Here is a 24,092-nt window from a genome sequence, read left to right on the forward strand (position 1 = left end):
ATAGCAGTGGTCCATGGAAAATATTAAGATAGCAGTGGTCCATGGAAAATATTAAGATAGCAGTGGTCCATGGAAAATATTAAGATAGCAGTGGTCCATGGAAAATATCAAGATAGCAGAGGTCCATGGAAAATATTAAGATAGGGTGGTCCATGGTAAATATTAAGATAGCAGTGGTCCAAGGAAAATATTAAAATAGCAGTGGTCCATGGAAAATATTAAGATAGCAGAGGTCCATGGAAAATATTTAGATAGCAGAGGTCCATGTAAAATATTAAGATATCAGTGTTCCATGGTAAATATTAAGATAGCAGTGGTCCATGGAAAATATTTAGATAGTAGTGGTTCATGGAAAATATTAAGATAGCAGAGGTCCATGTAAAATATTAAGATATCAGTGTTCCATGGTAAATATTAAAAAAAGCAGTGGTTCATGAAAAATATTAAGATAGCAGTGGTCCACGAAAAACTTTGGAAGAAAATTACTTGCACGACTTAAGCACTAACAAAATTCAACGCATGTCGGGGAGACAGAGATATGGCAAACAAAGCAAGCTTGATTTCAGTACATATATCAGATAAGCAATGTGAAACTGTTAACCTCGAGTGACAATGACTATCATCCATCAACAATTCTGTCAAAAGCGAAGCGTTCTATAACATGAATCTGAGGATCCCAGAAGACGAATAAAATAAACCTTATAACACTTGACAGTCTTCAAAATTTTGATTTAAATGGATTTAAATGCCGCTCATGAATGGCAGAGGCAAGGGACAGTGACATTGCCCTATCAAGCAGGATAATGCCCAAGAGATTGACCATATATACATATGATCAGTGCCCAAGCCAGGACCAAAGAGGACAAAGCAATGGCTGCTGATGACTCAGCAGATAGACCTATAGGCTCCCCCAAACATCCCACCCTTACCTCACAAAGATGGTAAGTTTTCGCTGTCAATTACTGTTATTTTGACAATAAGTCACATTTCTTGACTTAAGAATAACCCAAAAAGGATTTGTTACTTAGTGAGAGTTAGGATTTAGACTAGGAACAAAGTAACAAGCAGAAATGAATGCAAAAAGGGCACAAAGGATGCAGGATGTTCCTTAGCAACCTTGTCAAAATGTTTACAGCCATAATTCATAAATCTACCTTATCCAGAGGTTTAACAGAGACTTTACATATTCTGAAATTTTATGGTATAAAGACATAATCCTTAAGAAATGATGACAGATTTGGCATTAATGAACACAGATATAAAATGTAATGAAACCATGCTGCATTTGTCAAAAAAAACACCTTAGATAAAGAAACCATGTAGAAAAATATCAAAACCACTGAGAATCAACAGGCCCCAAGAGTGAAAAAAATAGCAGAAAATAACAAATTTGTCATTACTTTGTATTTTTCATAGTATATAAACATGGAGCTATTTATAAGGGTATACTTTCAGCTACGCCGAAAGTATACCCCTATAAATAGCAGAGGGTTTGTATTTAAGTCGGAACAACTATACACTAAGATATACAGAGAGCACAGTACAGATTAGATAAGAGATTACAGCAGAGTCAAATTCAGCCGACAGAAAAAGTGTGCTAAAAAATCACAACAAAAATGAGGAAATCGAAATGATTACAACTGTTCAAAATCAATCAACAAAAAGTGAGTGCTACAGACTTGGGAGGAATGTCTATATTATAGAGATCAACAGAAGTCTATTTACTCTGATGGTGTCAGTTAACCCTTTTACCCCCAAAGGACGTACTGGTACGTTTCACAAAACTCATCCCTTTACCCCCATAGACGTACCGGTACGTCTTTGCAAAAAACTGCTATTTAAATTTTTTTTTTGCATATTTTCGATAATTTTTTGAGAAACTTCAGGCATTTTCCAAGAGAATGAGACCAACTTGACCTCTTTATGACGAAAATTAAGGCTGTTAGAGCAATTTAAAAGAAATATACTGCAAAATGTGCTTTAGAAAAATTAACCCCTGGGGGTTAAGGGTTGGAAATTTCCAAATAGCCTGGGGGTAAAAGGGTTAAAGACTATTAAATAAATTGGGTTAGCATAATTTTACAAGAGATTAATTGAAAAAAATAAGTGTTCTTGCTTTATTTCATATTAATATAGAGCAGTATATTACCTCAAAGTATGCTGTTTAGAGAAAAATACCCAAGTAATTTAATGATCCTTATAAGTGACTGATAGAAATTCTTCCGAAAGAATTTGGGCTATTCTTTAATATGTAAACACACCACAAATGCTGTAAAATTAAAGTATCATACTTTTTGAACGATATAAAACGATAATTGAAGACGGATGTCAATCAGAATTTATTCCTTTTATTTTATAAATGTTCTCCACTCAAAACAATAAAACGAATCCAAGTTTCTTCAAATATCCCTCTTAAATGGGTAACTATTTTCAAATAAAGTTACCCTAAACTGGATTGAAATAATGTGTTTGGTTGCTAAGGGGAACTCTACCACGAATCAGGAAAGTCCAAATATTCCTTAACTTTTCTCTAAACGTCAGCTTGCTTAGAGGAGCTCCTAATTTCAACCGGCACAAAGTAGTTTGCTGGGATCCAATGACCTGGAACTGGTACCTGAAAGAAAAAGAAAAAGCAGTAAAAACCTATAGTCTTAATAATACTGAAATAACAAAAGTTACAGGTCTAAAAGTTTGACAGAACATAAGCTAGAATCTTCTTGTAAAAAGGTACAGTAGTGCATATTTTTTTTTTTTCCCTTGGCTGTCTCCCTTCTTTAGATAACAATCCATTGACAAACCTAAGGGAGTCTGACACTGTCTCCCTTCTTTAGATAACAATCCATTGACAAATCTAAGGGAGTCTGACACTGTCTCCCTTCTTTAGATAACAATCCATTGACAAACCTAAGGGAGTCTGACACTGTCTCCCTTCTTTAGATAACAATCCATTGACAAACCTAAGGAAGTCTGACACTAAACTGATAGGCCCAGCTAAACATATATAAATGTGAAGTCTTCTCCAATCAGGACTCTTTTAATTTTACTGAATGGAAGTAACAAGAGTTATTTCATTTTGGAAACTGCCACACAGCATCATTCACTTTATTTTTCCACCTCTACAAAGAAAAAAGTAATATTACTCTGAAAATGAATAATTTAATAAAGAATATCTCTTCAAAACAAGAGATACACTGTACTAACATAATTTGTTTATAGAATTGATAAAAAGATATACTGAAACTCTTCTTCGAAGCTCTTTCGTATCGACATCTATCTCCAAACCATGAAAGTTCCCATTACTCTTATGGCCTTACCCCCTAGGATGATATCATACCACACATCATCTGTGATGCTCAATGGTAACCAACCCTGGGGTGGGAGAGTTTCAGTATGCAAAGCCGACTCAAATCTACAAACCTCTTGATATCACTTATCAGTGCGAAGGAGGGGGCGATAAGGTGAACTGCAGGTGAGTGTTGAAATAATAAATTCTACTATTAAAATTCCACAATCTGGTCATAGCTAGAATAAAACTTCTAGAATACTGTATAGCGTTGAGCCTAATGATGGAGAAGGCAAGACTGTTAGATCTAATTGTATACAGGATGGTACAGTCTGGGAAGATCCAAATGAAACGAATGGTCAGAATTATAAAAAAATCTTATTAAAAATGCATAAAAAAATTAATTGAACAATGGTCCCAGAGATTAATATCCAGATCAGGAATAGTAAATTTAATACACCGTAAGTTTTTCACCAACAAACTAAGATGAGAGTCGGCAGCTGAAGACCAGACAGGAGAACAATACTTGAAACAAGACAGAATGAATGAATTACATTCCTTCAGAATAGATTGATCACAAAAAATCTTGAAAGACTTTCTCAATAAGTCAATTGTTTGTGTAATTAAAGAAATAAACCAAATGTGTTCCTCAAAAGTAAATATGCAATCAAGAATCACATCTGAAATTTGAGAAAAATTGTTATAAGTTTCAAGAAACATCATCAATGCAGAGATTTGGATGTAATGGAGCCATTCTCCTCAACTTACTTACTTTCATACTTTGACTTTTGTTAGGGTTTTTCATGCCCCATAATTTGCATCGTGCACTAATTTTTGTTAGGGTTTTTCATGCCCCATAATTTGCATCGTGCACTAATTTTTGTTAGGGTTTTTCATGCCCCATAATTTGCATCGTGCACTAATTTTTGTTAGGGTTTTTCATGCCCCATAATTTGCATCGTGCACTAATTTTTTTTAGGGTTTTTCATGCCCCATAATTTGCATCATGCACTAATTTTAGCTAGTGATATGAGACTAATAAGAAGCACTTATTTTAGAAAGGAGAGGGATATTAGGATCAAGACAACCCACTCAATCTTCTGCCTCACAATCTACTTGTCTTGTATTATTATTATTATTATTATTATTATATTTGCAAAGCCATAACCCTAGTTGGAAAAGCTGGCTCCAACAGGGAAAATAGCCCAGTGAGGAAAGGAAACAAAGAAAAATTAAATACTCTAAGAACAGCAACATTTTAAAGATAAATATTTCTGATATAAACTATAAAAACTTTAACTAAACAAGAGGAAGAGAAATATGATAAAATAGTATATCCGAGTGTACCCTCAAGCAAGAGAACTCTAACCCAAGACAGTGGAAGACCATGGTACAGAAGCTACGGCACTACCCAAGACTAGAGAAGAATGGTTTGATTTTAGAGTGTCCTTTTCCTAGTAGAGCTGCTTACCATAGCTAAAGGGTCTCTTCTACCTTTACCAAGAGGAAAGTGGCCACTGAACAATTACAGTGCAGCACTTAACCCCTTGGGTGATGAAGAATTGTTTAGTAATCTCAGTGATTGATTGATTGATTTAAAGTTTTCAGGCATCCTGACAAATGTCAGGTGTATGAGGACAGAGGAGAATGTGTAAAGAATAGGCCAGACTATTCGTGTATGTGAAGGCAAAGGGGAAATGAACTGTAAGTAGAATTGTAGTTATGCAAGGGTTTAGCAGCAAAATGAACTAAAATACGTAAATATTCATTGAAGCTCTGTGCGAGGATTTAGAGTCTATGAAATTCTATTAGAATGACTATAGTGGTTGAATTGGGCTTTGGCAACCGGTTGCGAAGGACCAGAGTTACCAGGCGTAATGGAGGATTCACTGCACTTCTGAAGTTTACCAAAGGAAGTCACTGATACCAAGAGTTTGCGAAACTCATCACTATCGAAAGATGGCAGAAGTTGTGTGTTATTTAAAGGTGGAGGTGTGTCTATATCGGCGTTATCGCCGCTATAATCAAAAGGCCTAGTCTCCCATGGCTTCCCTGAACTAACAGTAAGTTTTTTTTGCGGCTTTTAAACCACCAAGTTGCCCCCGACACGATACACAAAGGGATTATGAATCATGATCTCCCAGAAATAATTCTTGTGCTCATTACAGGGAATAACTTGCTAAATAGCCTCGGGGAAGGCATCTTGAAGCGCAGTATGTAAACAAACTGATTGCGGCCAGTCGACGGGGAAAAGCTAAAGACTAGATTACGTGACGTGGCAACCTGGGTTTCTTACCACTTACTGGTAGAGGGCTCCATTCCTCTGTTAAGGACATGTGTTTATTGAAGCAAAATAAAATGGGAATTTTTTGTAAAATTTTACAGGAAAGTGTCGATTAAACCTGGCTTCTGAAGAAGCAATGTGAGCATCAGGGGAGATTCATAGAAATAATAAAAAATATCATACAAATTTCCTCTTGAAATGAAGATAACATTTACTGAATATAAGATTAACACTAAAGTGACTGCATCAGAGAAAGGTGACACTTAAATAAGAATCATATAATGTTGTATAGACTCAAACAATAATATATTTCCATCCATAGCAGTAATAACTACTTTTAAACTTACCTTAAAAGGTAACATCCCCAGATTAGAGACGCAACATTACACACTAACATTAAGAAGGTCCATAAGTTTTCATCTAATAAGTACCACAGCTGAGCCCACAATCTTTCGACCCAATCACCGGTCGCTGTCTTTGGTATCGTAGCTTTGTACGCAGCGTAAATATATCCCGACATGAGTCCTATATTTGTCATAATGAAAACCACAAAATGCCAGTGATTGTTGACAGCCACACACGTGTTGAGGAAAAGGCAATGGTGGTCTGTCTGGTGGTGACACTTCTCGCACAACCGGCAATGATGGGATAACGGAGGGGACGCCAGCTCACAGTCCGAACAATAACCCCGGACGACGCCTTCCCCAACTCCGCGTAGGACTTCCTGAAGGGGACCCTCGGCTCGTACCACTCCTGGATCACCTGGAAGGAAGGAAGTAACTTGAAAAAACCTTGATCGTTCAAAATGATATCGAGCAGATCACCAATTTTTTCACCTACATCATATACTGTAATGTACAAATATTCAACTCGAAACGAAAATTAACTTACACGTAAGAAGCTTATAAAAGAGGAATGAATGAACTAGGACCAATATCCACATAAGGAGGCTAATAACGATGGGCTGATGTTTGTGTGCCTCAACCGCAAAAACATAACATGCCAAAGTTGAAACTAATCCACTCCCGTACGCCCCTAAGTAGATAGGATTTGGCCATCTGAAATCATAAAATACAAATCAATTTTTAACAGTGATAGTTTAAAAAAATCATTAGTTTTTAAAGAGTGGTCTAAACACATTTTCTGTGTTTAGACCTTTTGTTTTATTCCTAATATATTTGTATATAACTATTAATTTTATTGTAATAATTTGTATAAGGCTCTACAGCTGAAATAAAGAATTTGAATTTGAATTAGTATTCATATTACCTTAGATCAATGAAAGTGAGGAATTTGGAACAATTTGAATAAGCTGTATAGTCAACAGATAAATACTATACAATATAGTACAGTATATAGATTTTCTGTGGCTTAGCCAATGGAAATTCATATCAATCTCTTCAAATCTGTATAAAAAGTAATTTTGTAATACTGTCATCATAATCATCACCTCCTTCGTCTATTGACCAAATGGGCCTCGGTTAGATTTCGCCAGTATTACTACACCCATGTATTGTCCGAGTATTACTAATCACAGTTACAATAATGAAGTAAAAATTTAACAAAGAATCATTTCACAATTAGATTAAAATGCTTTAAACATGATCCCACTGACAGGGCAAATCAATTAAGTACCCAAACAAGAATTTTGAGTTATCAGTGATATAAAAACTTTTAGAATTTATTAAATTGTTCCTCAATTAATATTCTTTTTAATAACATGGTCTATAAACTTCAAAGGTGAAATAGGAAACTAAATTTTTTTCAGTTATTAGTTATGGTTACCTTTCATAACCTTCACTTAAGGTATACCATCTTGATTATACTTCCTTACTCTGTCATCCTACAACATAAAGTGTGTAAGAAACATAAAAACAATTTTGAATATTCAATGAATTCAAAGAGTTAATATGGGTGGTGAAAGAATAGAGACAGTTTGTTCAACATCAGTTTATGTAGCTCATCCTCAAGTATTAGATACAATAATTCAATCCCTGTAAGATGTGTTACCGGACCTTATGTCGGTTTCTCGAATCATTCAATTTCTTGAGAGACTCAGCCGGGAGAGACAATGCTCTCCCAATTCCAACCACAAACAACGTGAGGTTGGTTGCTTTTCCTGGTTGCTAAGCTCGAGACTGAAGCATAAAAAAGTGAATACTGAAGATTTATTGGAATAAAGTAATTAGCAATTTAATTTTGAAAACAAAAGTAATAAGAAAAATATATATATAAAAAAAAAAACGTCTATTTGGGGAAAGATACCATTCCAAAACTGGCAAAATGTAACCGCGGCAAAAATTCAAAATACCAATGGATTGGAATTACCCCAAATTACAGAACAAATAATTAATTTATGAGTTTAATTTACCCTTCTTTAACAAGAGGCAACCAATCTTTAAAGTGCTATCTAGCTGCCCAAATTAATCAATAACCCTTACATCTATTTAACCATCACCAAAAAACTATCAAAAGGAAATAATATGAAAGAAATTATTAAAAAATATTCAAACTATTAATCTTCACTGGAATAAGCCATTTTCTCTCATAATAAAAGTGTAATGACTTACAATGGGCACTTTATAAAAGCATTATCAGCAATCCCATTGGACAAGAACAGATGAAGAAAAATTACTGGCTCATAAAAGGTAATAGAAACAATCTTCTTCTTTGTCTGCCTCTTTTCCCACTTCCATGTGGGGTCGATGTTTCTGGCCAGCTTTCTCCATCTACCTCTGTCCAACATATCATCACCGGTTAATCCCTTTGATCGAAGGTCATCCTTGATACAGTCCACCCACCTTCACTTTGGTCTCCCTCTCCTTTTCGTTCCCTGTACCTCCATTTCCATCCCTCTCCTCCCAAAATACTGTTCATCTCTTCTCATGACATGACCATACCACCTCAGTCTACTTTCTTGGATCTTATCTGATAGTTCTCTAACTCCTGTGGTACCCCTAATTACCTCATTCCGTATCTCCTCACAATCTTCATAAAAATGTAACGAAATGGTAATAAAATTCTCTCTCTAATGGAGATCATCACAGGGCCCAGTGCGCCGTACGGCAAACCGCCTGATTTAACATTTTGGATATGTTTGTAATAGAAACAATGAAATATAAATATCAATGCTAGAGGAAATATCTTGAAAATTATGTACATATATTAAGAATGCTCCCCATTAAAAAAGATTACGGCAGGTGATTGACGAAAGCCTGAATTTCACGTGAAGCACGGGTCAAGATACCTACTGGCGATTTTCTTTAGTTAGTCCGAAGTGTAGTGCTTGGGTAAATTTGTAAGCAAATGTGACAATCCTGAGTTGAGGAGCACCAGTATATATGCTGATCCCCACGGACAATTTTTTCACTTTATAGTCACAATATTTTGCACAGGGGTAAATACATATCCATCTCCAAAATTGAACCACGAACCAAATAAGATGAAACTAACCTGGTTGGATGTCTCATGCGGTGTTGCTGTCTTGCCATAATTGTCAGTGCTAAAATGAATAACGGTAGGCCAGTTACCCATTGGTGATGAGGCACACCAAATACTGATAGAAACTGCAGGAAATATAAGTACATAGTTAAATGGTTAAGTATCATATCCAGTACAGTACAGAATACTAAAAAACAGAAATTTTATACTGTAATGATATTTATCATTTCAATACTTGCCCCGTAGTCATCATGCTTATAAGATTGATATTACTGAATTCACAACCTCAGAAAAAAAAAATCTGTCTCTGTCTCTCCTCCTACTCCCCTAGTGGCACCATATATTAGGAAGGCTTTCAAGAGGAAACTAAAGACTTTCTTGTTCTGTGAGTCTTCGATAGTGACAATTAAAAAAAAAACGAGCAATACAGTATGCGGCGTGAAATGTTGAATGCTTTCAAACGAACATGATACAAAGACTGTGGAGATCCTGTAGAGAGTAGGGTTCCCCTGCTGTATAGGACCAGAAAAACAGCCCATAAAGTTATAGGAAAATAGATGGTATCACAGGAGAAACATCAACCTAAAGTGTAGTTACTATACCGAGAACATATAATCCAAGCTGTCATACACTAAGAATGGGGAGGGAGAAGGAAACTCTGTCCTGTATATTACAATAAATGTTCCCTTGTAGCCAACATGCTGACTACTACTCTATCAAAAGTGGGTAAATGATGGAGATAAAACATAAACTTACATTGACATTAAATCACACAATTCAACTTGATATATTTAAATTCCAAATATTATTTACAACTTTCTTTGCATCATCTTTCATAAAGCTAAAAATCCTTCCTTTGGTATTGTATCAAAACTCCCTACCAAATACAAATCATATGAGAAAAAAAATGTATACCAACTATATAAAGGTACATCAAGTATAATTTACTAAAATATCACATGTATTACTATTGGCTAGTCCAAAAATCTCAAGAACTATAATTATATTTACTAAAATATTTTGCAAAAACTAATTTCGTAATCCAAGTTGCATCTACACTCAGTATGTATACAGACTGATCATTTAGCGTTTGGTTAAAGAGACGTAAGTCAGGGAATGCGAATAAAAAATGAGGGTGAGAACGGGTGTAAGAAATGATTTAGCAGCTAGACTGGATATGAATGTGTTGAGGTGGTTTGGCTATGTAGGGAGAATGGAAAATGGCTGTCTGCTGAAGATGATGATGAATATAAGAGTTGATGGGAGAAGTACAAGAGGAAGGCCAAGGTTTGGGAGGATGAATGGAGTGAAGAAAGCTCTAGGTTGTAGGAGGATAGATGTCTATCTATCTATATACCAAGGCACTTCCCCCAATTTTGGGGGGTAGCCGACACCAACAATGAAACAAAACAAAAATGGGACCTCTACTCTCTATGTTCCTTCAGCCTAATCAGGGACCCAACCGAGTTCAGCTGGTACTGCTAGGGTGCCACAGCCCAACCTCCCACATTTCCACCACAGATGAAGCTTCATAATGCTGACTCCCCTACTGCTGCTACCTCCGCGGTCATCTAAGGCCCCGGAGGAAGCAGCAGGGCCTACTGGAACTGCGTCACAATCGCTCGCCATTCATTCCTATTTCTAGCACGCTCTCTTGCCTCTCTCACATCTATCCTCCTATCACCCAGAGCTTTCTTCACACCATCCATCCACCCAAACCTTGGCCTTCCTCTTGTACTTCTCCCATCAACTCTTGCATTCATCACCTTCTTTAGCAGACAACCATTTTCCATTCTCTCAACATGGCCAAACCACCTCAACACATTCATATCCACTCTAGCCGCTAACTCATTTCTTACACCCGTTCTCTCCCTCACCACTTCGTTCCTAACCCTATCTACTCGAGATACACCAGCCATACTCCTCAGACACTTCATCTCAAACACATTCAATTTCTGTCTCTCCATCACTTTCATTCCCCACGACTCCGATCCATACATCACAGTTGGTACAATCACTTTCTCATATAGAACTCTCTTTACATTCATGCCCAACCCTCTATTTTTTACTACTCCCTTAACTGCCCCCAACACTTTGCAACCTTCATTCACTCTCTGACGTACATCTGCTTCCACTCCACCATTTGCTGCAACATTAGACCCCAAGTACTTAAACTGATCCACCTCCTCAAGTAACTCTCCATTCAACATGACATTCAACCTTGCACCACCTTCCCTTCTCGTACATCTCATAACCTTACTCTTACCCACATTAACTCTCAACTTCCTTCTCTCACACACCCTTCCAAATTCTGTCACTAGTCGGTCAAGCTTCTCTTCTGTGTCTGCTACCAGTACAGTATCATCCGCAAACAACAACTGATTTACCTCCCATTCATGGTCATTCTCGCCTACCAGTTTTAATCCTCGTCCAAGCACTCGAGCATTCACCTCTCTCACCACTCCATCAACATACAAGTTAAACAACCACGGCGACATCACACATCCCTGTCTCAGCCCCACTCTCACCGGAAACCAATCACTCACTTCATTTCCTATTCTAACACATGCTTTACTACCTTTGTATAAACTTTTCACTGCTTGCAACAACCTTCCACCAACTCCATATAACCTCATCACATCCCACATTGCTTCCCTATCAACTCTATCATATGCTTTCTCCAGATCCATAGATGTGAGAGAGGCAAAAGTGTGTGCTAGAAATAGGAATGAATGGCGAGCAATTGTGACCCAGTTCCTGTAAGCCCTGAAGCTTTCTCCGGTTGCCTTGGTGACTGCTGAGGTAGGAACTATAGTGAATTCAGCATATGAAGCTTCATTTGAGATGCATACTGGGAGAGGGTGATTTGGGACACTGGAGCAGTACCAACCGCACTCTCCTGAATCCCTTGTCAGGCTGGGATGAACGAAAAGACAAAAAAAGGGATTTTGACGAAGGAAAAATCTATTTCTGGGCGAGAGACCTGTGCCGCCCAGTGAAATTGCTCCTTATGCACCATTTCAAAGGAATATAACTGCTAATATTACCAGAGAAAAAATGTAAAGGAATGCTAGGTTGAACTAGCTCGCTCACCTAATGGTGTCGGTATAGACTGGGGCGAAATACCAGAGGTCTCGTACCATTTAGACTTCTCCTCTTCGAAATCCCTCAATAGTGAGGTGCAGTTCAACCTCCCCTGCCTCGCAGACCAGTACTACTAACTCAACCCACGCTTGCCCATCACTCCTTACAGCACCCTTAAGTTTGGGGTCTGATCAGGGGGGGAGCAAATAGGGTGGGTTCACTGGGCGGCACAGGTCTCTCGCCCAGAAATAGATTTTTCCTTCGTCAAAATCCCTTTTCTGGGCTCAATCCCTGTGCCGCGCAGTGAAATAGTACCAGAGAAAACGAACCCAAACTTTATTAACTATACGGGAACGAATAAAAATCAACATAACAAACAGTGGTTTAATCAAAAGTTAACGTAGAAGACGGACGTCTTTAATAACATCAGCATGATAAGGTATAATATCCCAGGAAGGGAAGACAAAAGAACATTAACTTAAAACAAAACCAATTAAGGTCAAACACTGGAACAAATTACATACACTTGAACACTAAAGAAATACAGTTCGTATGGAAGAATAAATTGAACAATGATAATAAAATGGCAATGTTACGAACTAGGAACACCCATGGGTGTGATACAACAAACCGAACTCAGGTAGGAACTGTAAGTGAGGCAGGTAAGAGGAAGAAGGTGGAAGATATAGGATTCAGGGATTAGTTAGAAGGAATTTGTCCGGGGGATACCACGCTCCCTGCAGCTACGGTAGCGAGTTGAAGGGCCTCTAATTGTTTAAGATAGTGCCGCTTGAACACTGAGGGGGATTTCCATCCGGTATATTTAGAGATATCTGTAAAGTTCATATGATGGAAAAAATTTATTGAGGTCGCTACCGCCCGAATGTCGTGGACGTGAGGAAAAGACTCTGGATTGGCCTGTTTAATAAAATACAAGATCTGTTGTCTGATCCCTTTCAAAGTTATAGTCCCTCCCCGCTCCCTGATGAACAAGGGTCCCGAGGTCTTATAGGAAGTCCTTGATAGAAAGGACTTCAGAGTGGTAACCGGGCATAGGGAAGGATCCTGAAGGAGAGGGATGATTTTCCAGGAGGACCATCTATTCTGAGGGTCTTCATTTTTGGCCAAGAAGACCTTGTCTGGGGAGAGGAGGACCTCTCCTGACGGAAGGAACTCTATGTGGCCTGGATCCCTTGATAAGGCAGCTAATTCCGAAATCCTGGCGCCAGATGCCAAACTCACGAGAAAGAGAGTTTTCCTGAGTAGAGGGATATACTCACATGAATCGTTGACGGTTTCTGACGCTAGTTTAAGAACATCATTGAGAAACCAGGAAATCGGGCTAGGACGAGAAGATGGTCTCAGTCTGGCACAGGCTCTTGGGATCGAAGCTAGCAATGAATCTGTTAGATCTATATTAAAGCCGATTAGAAAAATCTTCTTCAAGGCAGACTTGATGGTAGTAATAGTGTTGGCTGCTAAGCCCGACTCAAACAAGGTTCTGAAAAAGGTTACCGTTAGGTTTAGTGTCATAAAGTCAGTACTAGAATCTTTCAAAAACTTAGCTAGTTTTTTGACCGCTGAGTCATATTGACGAAGAGTGGAGTCTCTCTTGTCAGATTCTAAAAATAAAGTATTCTGGGGGTCTATGTTAGCCCCTTTGTGTGCCGCAAACTTCATGAAGTCCATAAAGTTAGGGTGGTCTGAATGTTTGAGGAAGCGAACACAGTGCACGTTTGTACTATCTGGGTCAAAGTCGGGTTGGGAATCTGGTGAGGGTGGAGATTCAGCTCCAGTAAAAGAGGAAACCAATTGCTCTTGGGCCAATTGGGGGCCACCAGGGCTACTTGACCTTTGAAGGTTCGAAGTTTGTCCAGCACTTTCATCAGTAGGTTCACCGGTGGGAAAAGGTAAATCCTTTCCCAGGCGTTCCAGTCGAGAGACATGGCATCCGTGGCGTAAGCCCGAGGGTCCAGGTTGGGGGCCACATAACATTTCAGCTTGTGGTTGGATTCCGTCGCGAAGAGGTCTACCTGGAGATCCGGCACTTGGAAGAGGATCCATTGAAAGGATTTGCGATCTAGTGACCATTCTGACTCCAACGGTACCGTCCTGGAGAGTGCGTCTGCCACAACGTTCCGAACTCCAGCCAGATGAACGGCGGATAGGTGCCATTGGTTTGAGGCCGCCAGGGAGAAGATTGCCACCATCACGTGATTGATGGGACCTGACTTGGAGCCCCCTCTGTTTAGACAACGGACTATGACTTCGTTGTCGAGGACTATCCTCAGATGTTGTTTCTTGGCCGGGGAAAGACGTTTCAAGGTTAGTAAGACAGCCATGGCCTCCAGGACGTTTATGTGAAATTGCTGGAACATTGTAGACCAAAGGCCCTGAACTTTCCTGTGTTGGGAGTAGCCTCCCCAACCTGATAGGGAGGCATCCGTGTGGATGACTATCCTTGGAGGGGGGTACTGCAACGGAACCGATTTTGATAGGCTCTTGGCGGTTGTCCATGGGAGAAGCCTCTTCCGAAGAATGGGAGGAAGGCGTGTCTTCTTGTCCCGACGTTTGGTGTTCGCTCTGGAGCGCCAAACTCGGTTGATGTCTTTCAATTTCGCTTTCAGAAGGAGGTCTGTCACTGAAGCGAATTGTAGGGACCCTAGAATCCTCTCCTGGTTCCTTCTGGAAGTTACCTTTTCCCCGAGAAAGCGTTTGGTATTTTTCGCAATCTCTATCCTCTTGGACCTGGGGAGACATAGAGTGTGAGAACGTAGGTCCCACCGTAATCCCAGCCACTGAAATGTGGTCTTTGGTGTCAGACGAGACTTTCCGAAGTTTATCTGGAATCCCAGAAACTGAAGATATTGGATCACCTTGTTTGTTGCCTTGAGACAATCCTCGACGTTGTCTGACCAGATTAGCCAATCGTCCAGGTATGCGACGACTTGGATTCCGTGGGATCGGAGTTCCTGAATGACCGATTCCGCCAGTTTCGTGAAGATTCTGGGCGCGATGTTGAGCCCGAAAGGCATCACTTTGAACGTGTAAGCCTTGTCGTCCAGTCTGAATCCTAGGAATGGGCGGAAGTGTCTCGCTATTGGAACGTGATAGTAAGCATCGGTAAGATCGATGGAGGTGGTGACGGCCCCACGGGGAAGCAAGGTTCGCACCTGCGAGACGGTAAGCATGTGAAACCTGTCGCATTGAATGGACAAGTTTAGTCGAGACAGATCGAGGATGACCCTTCGGCTGTCGGAGTCTTTCTTCGGAACGCTGAATAAGCGACCTTGAAACTTCAGATATTTCGTTTCCTTGATCGCGTTCTTGCGAAGAAGATCTTGGGTAAACAAAAGTAGGTCCGGTGTCGAGGGTTGATGGAATCTGTTCGGTGGAGGAGGCCCTTCTATCCAACTCCACCCCAGGCCCTTGGAGATTATGCTGAAGGCCCAAGGACTGAATTTCCAGCGACTCCGGAACACATAAAGTCTCCCTCCTACCTGAAGACCGTCAGTAGTTGGAGGTTTTACCGCCTCGGCCACCACGTGACCCTTTTCCACGGGAGAAATATCTCCCTTTGCTTCTGTTCTGAAAAGAACCCCTCGAACCGGGGCCCCTGCCTCGTTGGTATCCTTGGGAGGAAAACCGGGACTCATAGACCGGGTTATAAACAGGAGAGGTAAACGAGTTCGAAGCCACTTGGTTTTCAGGGACGAGGACATACTTCACTTGGGGCTGAGACTTGGAGGTGGAGGGTTGGATGCCCTGAGAGACCGGGGCCGACTGGACTACTTGAATAGGTTGGCGGAATTGGGTAGAGCTATAAGGGCGTAGCCTTTTTCTGCCCCGGGAGTGAATGCTCGATTGTTCGAACTTCCGTTTGGGAGTGAGACCCCAACGGACTTTGAGGCTCTGGTTCACTCTGGCAGCTTCGCTCAATACCGAGTTGACCATGTCCTCCGGGAAAAGGTCCGGACCCCAAGCAGAGGCTTTAATGAGCTTATTTGGCTCATGGCGGATAGTGGCTTCAGATAAGACATGCTTACGGCAACGTCTTTTGGTCACCAAGAAGTCGTAGCAGTCTGCTAACAAAGATTGCAGGGTGGCTTTAGTCATAACTTTAAAAGAGTGTTCCTCGTCATAAGTAAGAGAAAACATCTCCGCCATAGTCGAGATGTTGAGGCTCCGGCTAAACCTAGACCGGGACTCGAACTCGAGTCGGATTAAGGTTTCAGGTAGTCTTGGGAGGCGTTCACTGAATTGCGTCGATGCACAGTCCGCGGATAGCTTACCAGAAGTGAATGTCGATTGAATGTTAAGCCAACATTCATTATCTGATGGGAACAGCAGAGATGTAGGATCTGTCTCCCGGAGTTGTGGCAAAGGCTTATCTTCGGTCACTGCCTGAAGGGCTAATTCAACCATTTTGGTGACGCAAGGAGTGGGGGTCTGTTCGTCCACAAGAAACATGGTGTAAGTACTCTTGTGGGGGGTCAGCATGGTGTTTGTACAACCCCACTCATTTAAGGTTCGAACCCAAACAGACTGAGCCTGTTCCTTCGGAAAGATAACGGTCTCTTTAGGGACCTTATCTAGTCGGACAAGAGCCTCTTCCGTAAGCCGGGCGAAGCCGGGGAAAGGAAATTAAAGACCGGGAGGGAAGAACTCAAAATCTTCAATGGGCCTGGTCCCAAAACCCTCGATGGTCAACATTCCGTCCGTGAAAGGACAGTGGAGCGCCATTTTCCACGGGTTGTTCTTCGTGAAGGGTGGAAGTTTTGAGGCGTCCGGGATGAGGAACTGCTGTTGTTGAGGCAGTCCACTTTCCAGGGTATCTAGTCTTCTGGTGACGGCAGAAAGTATAGAACTAATCTGCTCTGTAACGACCCTCGACAACATATTCGTGAGGGCCTCCGGGTCGAGGTTGGTTGTGGTAATTAAGGGGGATGACTGCACTCCCGGGTCCTGAGACATAGGGGCAGTGCTAGTCGAGTCACTAGGAGCTCCGGGGAGGGGAGCCTTCTTGGGCTTCGATGATCCAGGTAGTGTAGGATTCTGACGAGTCCTCACTAAAGGTCTTTTCTGAGATTTGACCTTGGCAGGAACCGAGAGCGATCTTGGGGAGGATTCGTGGTTCCCTTCAAAACCAAGAAAGGAAAAATTATTAGAAGTTGGAGAAAAAGAGGGGCTAAGAAGAGAGGTCTTAGCGCCAGACCCACCTGCCTCACTTACAACCTTACCTGTGTCAGGTTCGTCAAAAACCATGGGCTCTATGTCTAAGGTCAGAGCCGTAACATTGTCTTCAATGGGGTCCGGGTCGTCAGGGATGTCTGTATCCTGGACGAGATTGAGTTCTACGATTTCCGCAATGTCAGCAATTATAGGGGCCGCCACTTGCCTAGGCACTGCTGCTGAAGATTTTGCGTTCGGGTAGATAAGTCTACAATAATCTTCTGAGAGGACGTAGGGCTTCCTGGCCTTTACGTTACGGGCGAAGCCGCCTACCCACAATTTCAAAGTGGCTCTTGCTGAAGTTTTAACCGCCTGGGAACTCTGAAAGAACGGGGATAAGGTTAGCAAACCCGAGGACAAAATGATAAATGAACCCGAAGATTCATAACAGAAGTCAATGATTATCTATCATATTGATGTCGCCCAGTGAAGGGAAGTAAATACAAAAATGACTGAAAGAGGCTCACCGAATCTGAAGCGAGGGTGGAGATAAGGTCATAACAGATAAGGCAGTTGTCAGGGTGCCATACCACAATATCGTCCATCTGGATCCCACAGTCCGCGTGGGACCGACAGACAGCATGGCCGCAAGGCTGGTGAAGGACGGCCGCGCAGGCTGTCATCCGGCAACGGACCACCTGTAAAAGGAATAGTCCATGAGCATCTACTAGTTTCTCTATAAGGGGTCCCGGAGGGTCCGGGACCTGCCAGTTAATAAAATAAATGTATAGCCTTAGACTAAACATGCAGAGAACTGAGACTATTCCAATAGCAATCCGGCAGAGCCGGGTATGAAAAAGGATGCAAAAAACAGTGATTAACATATAATCATAACTAGTTCCGGGGCCCCCGTGGCCGGGGAACAGGGTTGGTAAGTAAACTTAAAGTAAACTTAAAGTAAACTTAAAGTACCCAAGATACATCCTTAAAGTACATAAATAGAAAACGCCAATTATGATCAAAAACTAATGTCTGTAATGAATAGGGCTCCCGGAGGGAGGATATTAAACAAAACCGTGTCAGTGTCAACCGATCATGTAGTTAAGAGCTCGGCGGCTCCGATGTCTGATGACGGGAGGGTACAACGGGAGAGCGCGGGGGGAGCCAGTGGAACCCCCCCCCCTACCTTACCTGAGGTACCGGGACAAAGGTAATGATTCATGTAGAAAATAAAATAATGATATGGGATATAATAAGTCCTATACGGACGATAATAGCATGAGGTACCGTAGGGGAGGACACTCCTAATATAAGTGCTCATTCTAACAACCGTAATTAAAAGCAAGGTTACACCAAGGTGCAGATATACCGACTAATCACGTGTGATAGTCCCCGGTGGTCCCGGCCTTCCCCCTCCCCGACCGATGGCGACGGGAGGGGGGAGACGAAACCGCCCGGTATGAATGAATGAGACTAAGTCATACCCCGTTGGTATACTCAGTCCTCAATATGTCGGAACGTTGATGGAAGACTGAGGTACAAGCATACTTGACCCGTAAATCATAACCAACAACCATCGAGTGAGAGGAAGGGTGTACACTGAAGGGGGGGGGGGATGGAATAACCTCCCCAACTTGTTGGGGGGGGGTGTAATGGTACAGGGAAATCGCCAGTGCGCAGTGGTAGACAGGGCTACCAACTGGAGATCCCCTAATCATGACATGAAAATCCCAAAAATATGATCATAACGGAGTAAGCAATAAATATAATATCAATGCACAAATACATAAAAATAATTAATGAATTAAAAGCGAAATCACGTAAGTAAGGTTAGGCATGCAGAAAAAATACGGCGAGAGAGGGACTCGGGCGAGTGGTAGGGGAGGAAGCATGACGCCATCAGCAGATGGAAAGCAGGGGTACCAACCTAGTTACTGAAGCGGTAGATCGAACAGTAAAAACAACAAAATACGCGAGTCCCACTCGAACCAAACGTAAAACTAGGTGGAGCGTAATAAAACAAAAGGTTTTACTAATAATAAGTGAGATGGTCGAAATTAAAGCTCCTAGAACTAGCGAAACAATCTCAATGTTGACGCTATCCACCAACATGCACGAATGCAGGCATACCAACATAACCTACTCCTGATGAAACGCTAACACCGATATCATAGGATAACATAAAATAAATGCTATATGAAAGCATAAAGTCGGTGTACTAAATGAATATTGCTATATGAAAGCATAAAGTTGGTGTACTAAATGAATATAAGGAAAAAACTCCTAAAGGATCGAACGAATATAAAAGACGGACGAACTAACGAGACAAAGGGCAGAGGCGAAAGAAAGAACGGGGACGCCGCTCATATATAAACACTTCTAAATAATAAAAACAAAGATGACACTGCCCAATCTCGTTAAAAACTCATGGATAAGGTACTTAACTTCGATGGGGTATCTTGGGAATCGGCCATCGAGAGAAAGTTGATGATAAATCCAATGAAACACACGAAATAAAAAACTTGGACTTATATCAAACAGGTGCTTGAAAGGAGTGATGGGCAAGCGTGGGTTGAGTTAGTAGTACTGGTCTGCGAGGCAGGGGAGGTTGAACTGCACCTCACTATTGAGGGATTTCGAAGAGGAGAAGTCTAAATGGTACGAGACCTCTGGTATTTCGCCCCAGTCTATACCGACACCATTAGGTGAGCGAGCTAGTTCAACCTAGCATTCCTTTACATTTTTTCTCTGGTAATATTAGCAGTTATATTCCTTTGAAATGGTGCATAAGGAGCAATTTCACTGCGCGGCACAGGGATTGAGCCCAGAAATACCCCTTTCTTTTATATGTCAGGTACCCACCAAAATTGGGGGAAGTACTTGGTAAATAGATCTATACCTGGAGTTGGTTTTCTTCCCATGGTAAAATCTATTGGGATTACTAGGTCTCACAGGGGAGAGAGATAGAGATTTTTTCTCTTATCTATTTTTTGAACAGGTAGCCGTAGCTTTGATGCTATTAGCATATAAGCATGATGACTAAGAGGTAAGTTTCATTTAAATAACACAGATTTTTATTTAGTCTAACTTTAGTAATAAAAACTAGAATTTCTCAGCATGGTAAAAGCTATGTATACTTGGAAATGAAGTAGAAATTCAGCATGACAGACTTTGGCCTTGAAAATGACAAATTCGAAGATAATTTGTATTTTTCCTAACCATACAAACCTTAGCTATTTACAAAGGGTTTACTTTTAGCGCAGCTGAAATGACGAGCCAATAGTTTTTAACGAGGGTTAATTACCCCCGCGCTAGTTAGCGGGGGGGTGGGGAAGGGTAGCTTGCTACCCCTCCCCCCTCCACACACCGGTGACTTGCTTCACTTCACTTAGAGGTAGGACTTGACTTGGGGGTCAGGGATGGCGGGCACATATGTGTAAATAGCTAAGGTTTGTATGGTTAGGAAAAATACAAATTATCTTCGAATTTGTCATTTGTTCCGTAACCGAAATACAAACCACGCTATTTACAAAGGGTGACTTACCCCTTAGGAAGGGTGGAAAGTCCCCAGCCTTACTGACTTCGGCTTGCCCGGGGGCTCGATCCCTTAGTGAGCAGCACTAGAGAGAGAGAGCCCCTGTACCTCACAGGTTCCTAGCATCGCTAGGAACGAGTGGCCTACATAAGTAGTGTGAGGAGGAGAGTGTGACTCGTCCTATGAAGTTGACCTTGAGACCTTCAGATAGGAATTCTAGGATAGGACGTTCCCCATACCACCTCGTCAGGGTATGGGAGACGCAACAGTATTAAGCTTAATACTAGGAGCACAAAGAAGCATGGGTTACCTGCAGAGGTCGAGGTCAGCTATGCGAGGACCAGGATGCTGCTTCCCCAAGAGAGGGGAGAATGAAGAAAGAAGTAAGGGTCAGACATACTCTTTCATTCACACAGACTAAGACCGGGTAACAACGCCCTCAACCTACTGCTACTTGTCCAAAAAGGAGCCTGAGGTTAGACCAGCTGTTGTGCAGCCACCACAGGGCCGATAGAGAACGTATCGAGGCTCCTGTGGGTCACGTCTTGCAGGTAGTGGGCTGTGAAGGTCGTTTGACGCTTCCAGACCCCCGCTTGAAGTACCTGCGTCACAGAGAAGTTTCTCTTGAAGGCCAGGGATGTAGCAATACCCCTGACATCGTGGGCCCTAGGGCGACGTGACGGAGGAGGGTCAGGATTCAGGGCATGGTGGATAACCCTTCGAATCCAAGCAGAGATGGTGTTCCTTGTGACCCTCCTCTTTGTCCTGCCTGTGCTCACAAACAAAGCTCGCACATGAGGACGGACTGCAGCCGTTCTCTTCAAGTAGTACCTCAGACACCTCACTGGGCATAGTAGCAGCTGGTCTGGGTCGTTTGTTACAGAACGGAGACTCGCGATCCTGAAAGAGTCGAACCGAGGATCCGGCACTCCAGGATTCTGAGTCTTGGCCACAAACTCAGGGACGAACCTGAACGTTACCTCCCCCCATCCCCTTGAATGGGCGATGTCGTACGAGAGACCATGAAGTTCACTAACTCGCTTGGCCGAGGCCAAGGCGAGTAGGAAAGCCGTCTTCCAAGACAGGTGGCGATCGGAGGCCTGGCGTAATGGCTCGAAGGGAGGTCTCTTGAGAGACCTGAGAACTCGAACCACGTTCCAAGGAGGGGGTCTCACTTCCGACTGGGGGCAGGTAAGCTCATAGCTACGTATGAGTAAAGAGAGTTCTAGCGATGAAGAAATATCCACGCCCTTCAATCTGAAGGCCAAGCTTAAGGCTGAGCGATAGCCTTTCACTGCCGAGACAGAAAGGCGCATTTCTTCTCGCAGATACACAAGGAAGTCCGCTATTGCTGGAATAGTGGCATCGAGTGGAGAGATACCCCTTCCACGACACCAACCACAAAAGACTCTCCACTTCGCTTGGTAGACTCCCTCAGAGGACCTTCGCAGGTGCCGAGACATTCTCTCCGCAACCTGTTGCGAAAAGCCTCTCTCCGCGAGGAGACGCTGGATAGTCTCCAGGCGTGAAGCCGAAGCGAGGCTACGGCCCTGTGAGGGACACCGGAGTGGGGTTGTCTGAGAAGCTCGTGTCGTGGAGGAAGCTCCCTTGGGAGTTCCGTCAGGAGTTGCAGAAGGTCCGGAAACCATTCCGCGTGATGCCATAGCGGAGCTACTAGAGTCATGGAACAGTTGACCGATAGTCTGGTCCTGTTGAGCACCCTTCTCATCAGACAGAATGGTGGGAAGGCGTACACGTCGATGTTGTCCCACCGTTGCTGGAAAGCATCTTGCCAGAGTGCCTTGGGGTCCGGGACTGGTGAGCAGTACAGGGGCAGCTTGAAGTTCAAGGCTGTCGCGAACAAGTCCACCGTCGGGGAACCCCACAAAGTCAGGACTTTGTTGGCTATCTGAGGATCCAAAGACCACTCGGTACTCACTATCTGCGAAGCCCTGCTCAGACTGTCGGCGAGCACATTCCTCTTGCCAGGAATGAAGCGAGCTGATAGTGTTATCGAGTGGGTTTCGGTCCACCTCAGAGTCTCTACTGCAAGATGGGATAGCTGTTGCGAAAAAGTGCCTCCCTGCTTGTTGATATAAGCCACTACCGTGGTGTTGTCGCTCATCACCACCACGGAGTGACCCGCCAGGAACCGTTGGAACTGTTGAAGGGCCAGAAAGACGGCCTTCAATTCTAGCAGGTTGATGTGTAGGCACTTTTCTGATTCTGACCAAAGGCCTGAGGCCCTCTGGTTCAGAACGTGCGCCCCCCACCCTTCTTTTGACGCGTCCGAAAACAGAGTCAATTCCGGGGGAAGGACGAGAAGACTCACTCCCTTTCGCAGGTTCTCGTCGGCCAGCCACCACCGCAAGTCCGTCTGTTCCAGAGACCCCATTGGGATCAGAGTGTCCGGGGAATCGGATCCTTGATTCCACCGGGACTTGAGCCGCCATTGAAGGGATCTCATCCTGAGGCGGCTGTTTGGAACCAGACGGGCCAGGGAGGATAGGTGGCCCAAGAGACGCAACCACGATTGGGCGGGGAGTTCTTTTCGCCTGAGGAAAGGTTCCGCCACCCTCCTCAGCCTTGCTATCCGGTCGTCTGATGGAAAGGCTTTGTGGAGATTGGTGTCTATTAGCATGCCTAGATAAACCAGTCGCTGGGACGGCTGCAGAGAGGACTTCTCGAGGTTTACCACGATCCCCAGATCCTGGCAAAGATCTAGAAGCCTGTCTCGGTGTCGAAGAAGGGTCGACTCCGAGTCTGCTAGGATCAGCCAATCGTCTAGGTAACGAAGGAGACGAATGCCGTTCCTGTGCGCCCAAGTCGAAATCAGGGTGAACACTCTGGTGAACACCTGAGGAGCTGTGGAGAGACCGAAACACAGCACCTTGAACTGGTAGATCTTGTTGTCTAGGCAGAATCTCAGGTACTTCCTGGAAGACGGATGGATTGGGATCTGGAAGTACGCGTCCTTTAGATCCAGTGTACACATGAAGTCTTGTGGTCTCACCGCAAGTCTGACTGTGTCTGCTGTCTCCATGCTGAACCGGGTTTGTTTGACAAACCTGTTCAGAGCCGAGAGATCGATGACGGGTCTCCAGTCTCCAGTAGCCTTCTTTACAAGAAAGAGTCGACTGAAGAAGCCTGGAGAGCCGTCCACGACCTCCTGGAGAGCACCCTTCTCGAACATGGTCTTGACTTCGGCCTGAAGGGCCAGCCCCTTTGCCGATCCCATGGCATAGGAGCTCAACGACACTGGATTCGCTGTCAGGGGAGGTTGAGATGACGTG

General features: G+C 42.9%; 1 protein-coding gene across 4 annotated transcripts in view; it reads right to left on the bottom strand.

The window, feature by feature from the left end:
- Positions 1-2,334: 2,334 nt before the first annotated feature.
- The window catches only part of LOC137625047 (uncharacterized), a 159,165-nt gene continuing 137,407 nt past the window's right edge, over positions 2,335-24,092 (bottom strand). For 2 of the 4 annotated variants that reach the window (XM_068355980.1, XM_068355979.1), the window contains exons 9-12: positions 9,021-9,133; positions 6,459-6,625; positions 5,915-6,329; positions 2,335-2,614 (exon numbers count right to left, since the gene is read on the bottom strand). In XM_068355980.1, coding sequence (XP_068212081.1) covers positions 2,446-2,614; positions 5,915-6,329; positions 6,459-6,625; positions 9,021-9,133 — 864 coding nt within the window. In that variant the 3' untranslated portion in view covers positions 2,335-2,445. The remainder of the gene's footprint in view (positions 2,615-5,914; positions 6,330-6,458; positions 6,626-9,020; positions 9,134-24,092) is intronic. The other 2 variants (XM_068355978.1, XM_068355977.1) reach the window with 1 other exon arrangement.

Source organism: Palaemon carinicauda, chromosome 31 (genome assembly GCF_036898095.1).
Source record: "Palaemon carinicauda isolate YSFRI2023 chromosome 31, ASM3689809v2, whole genome shotgun sequence".
Lineage (NCBI taxonomy): Eukaryota > Metazoa > Arthropoda > Malacostraca > Decapoda > Palaemonidae > Palaemon > Palaemon carinicauda.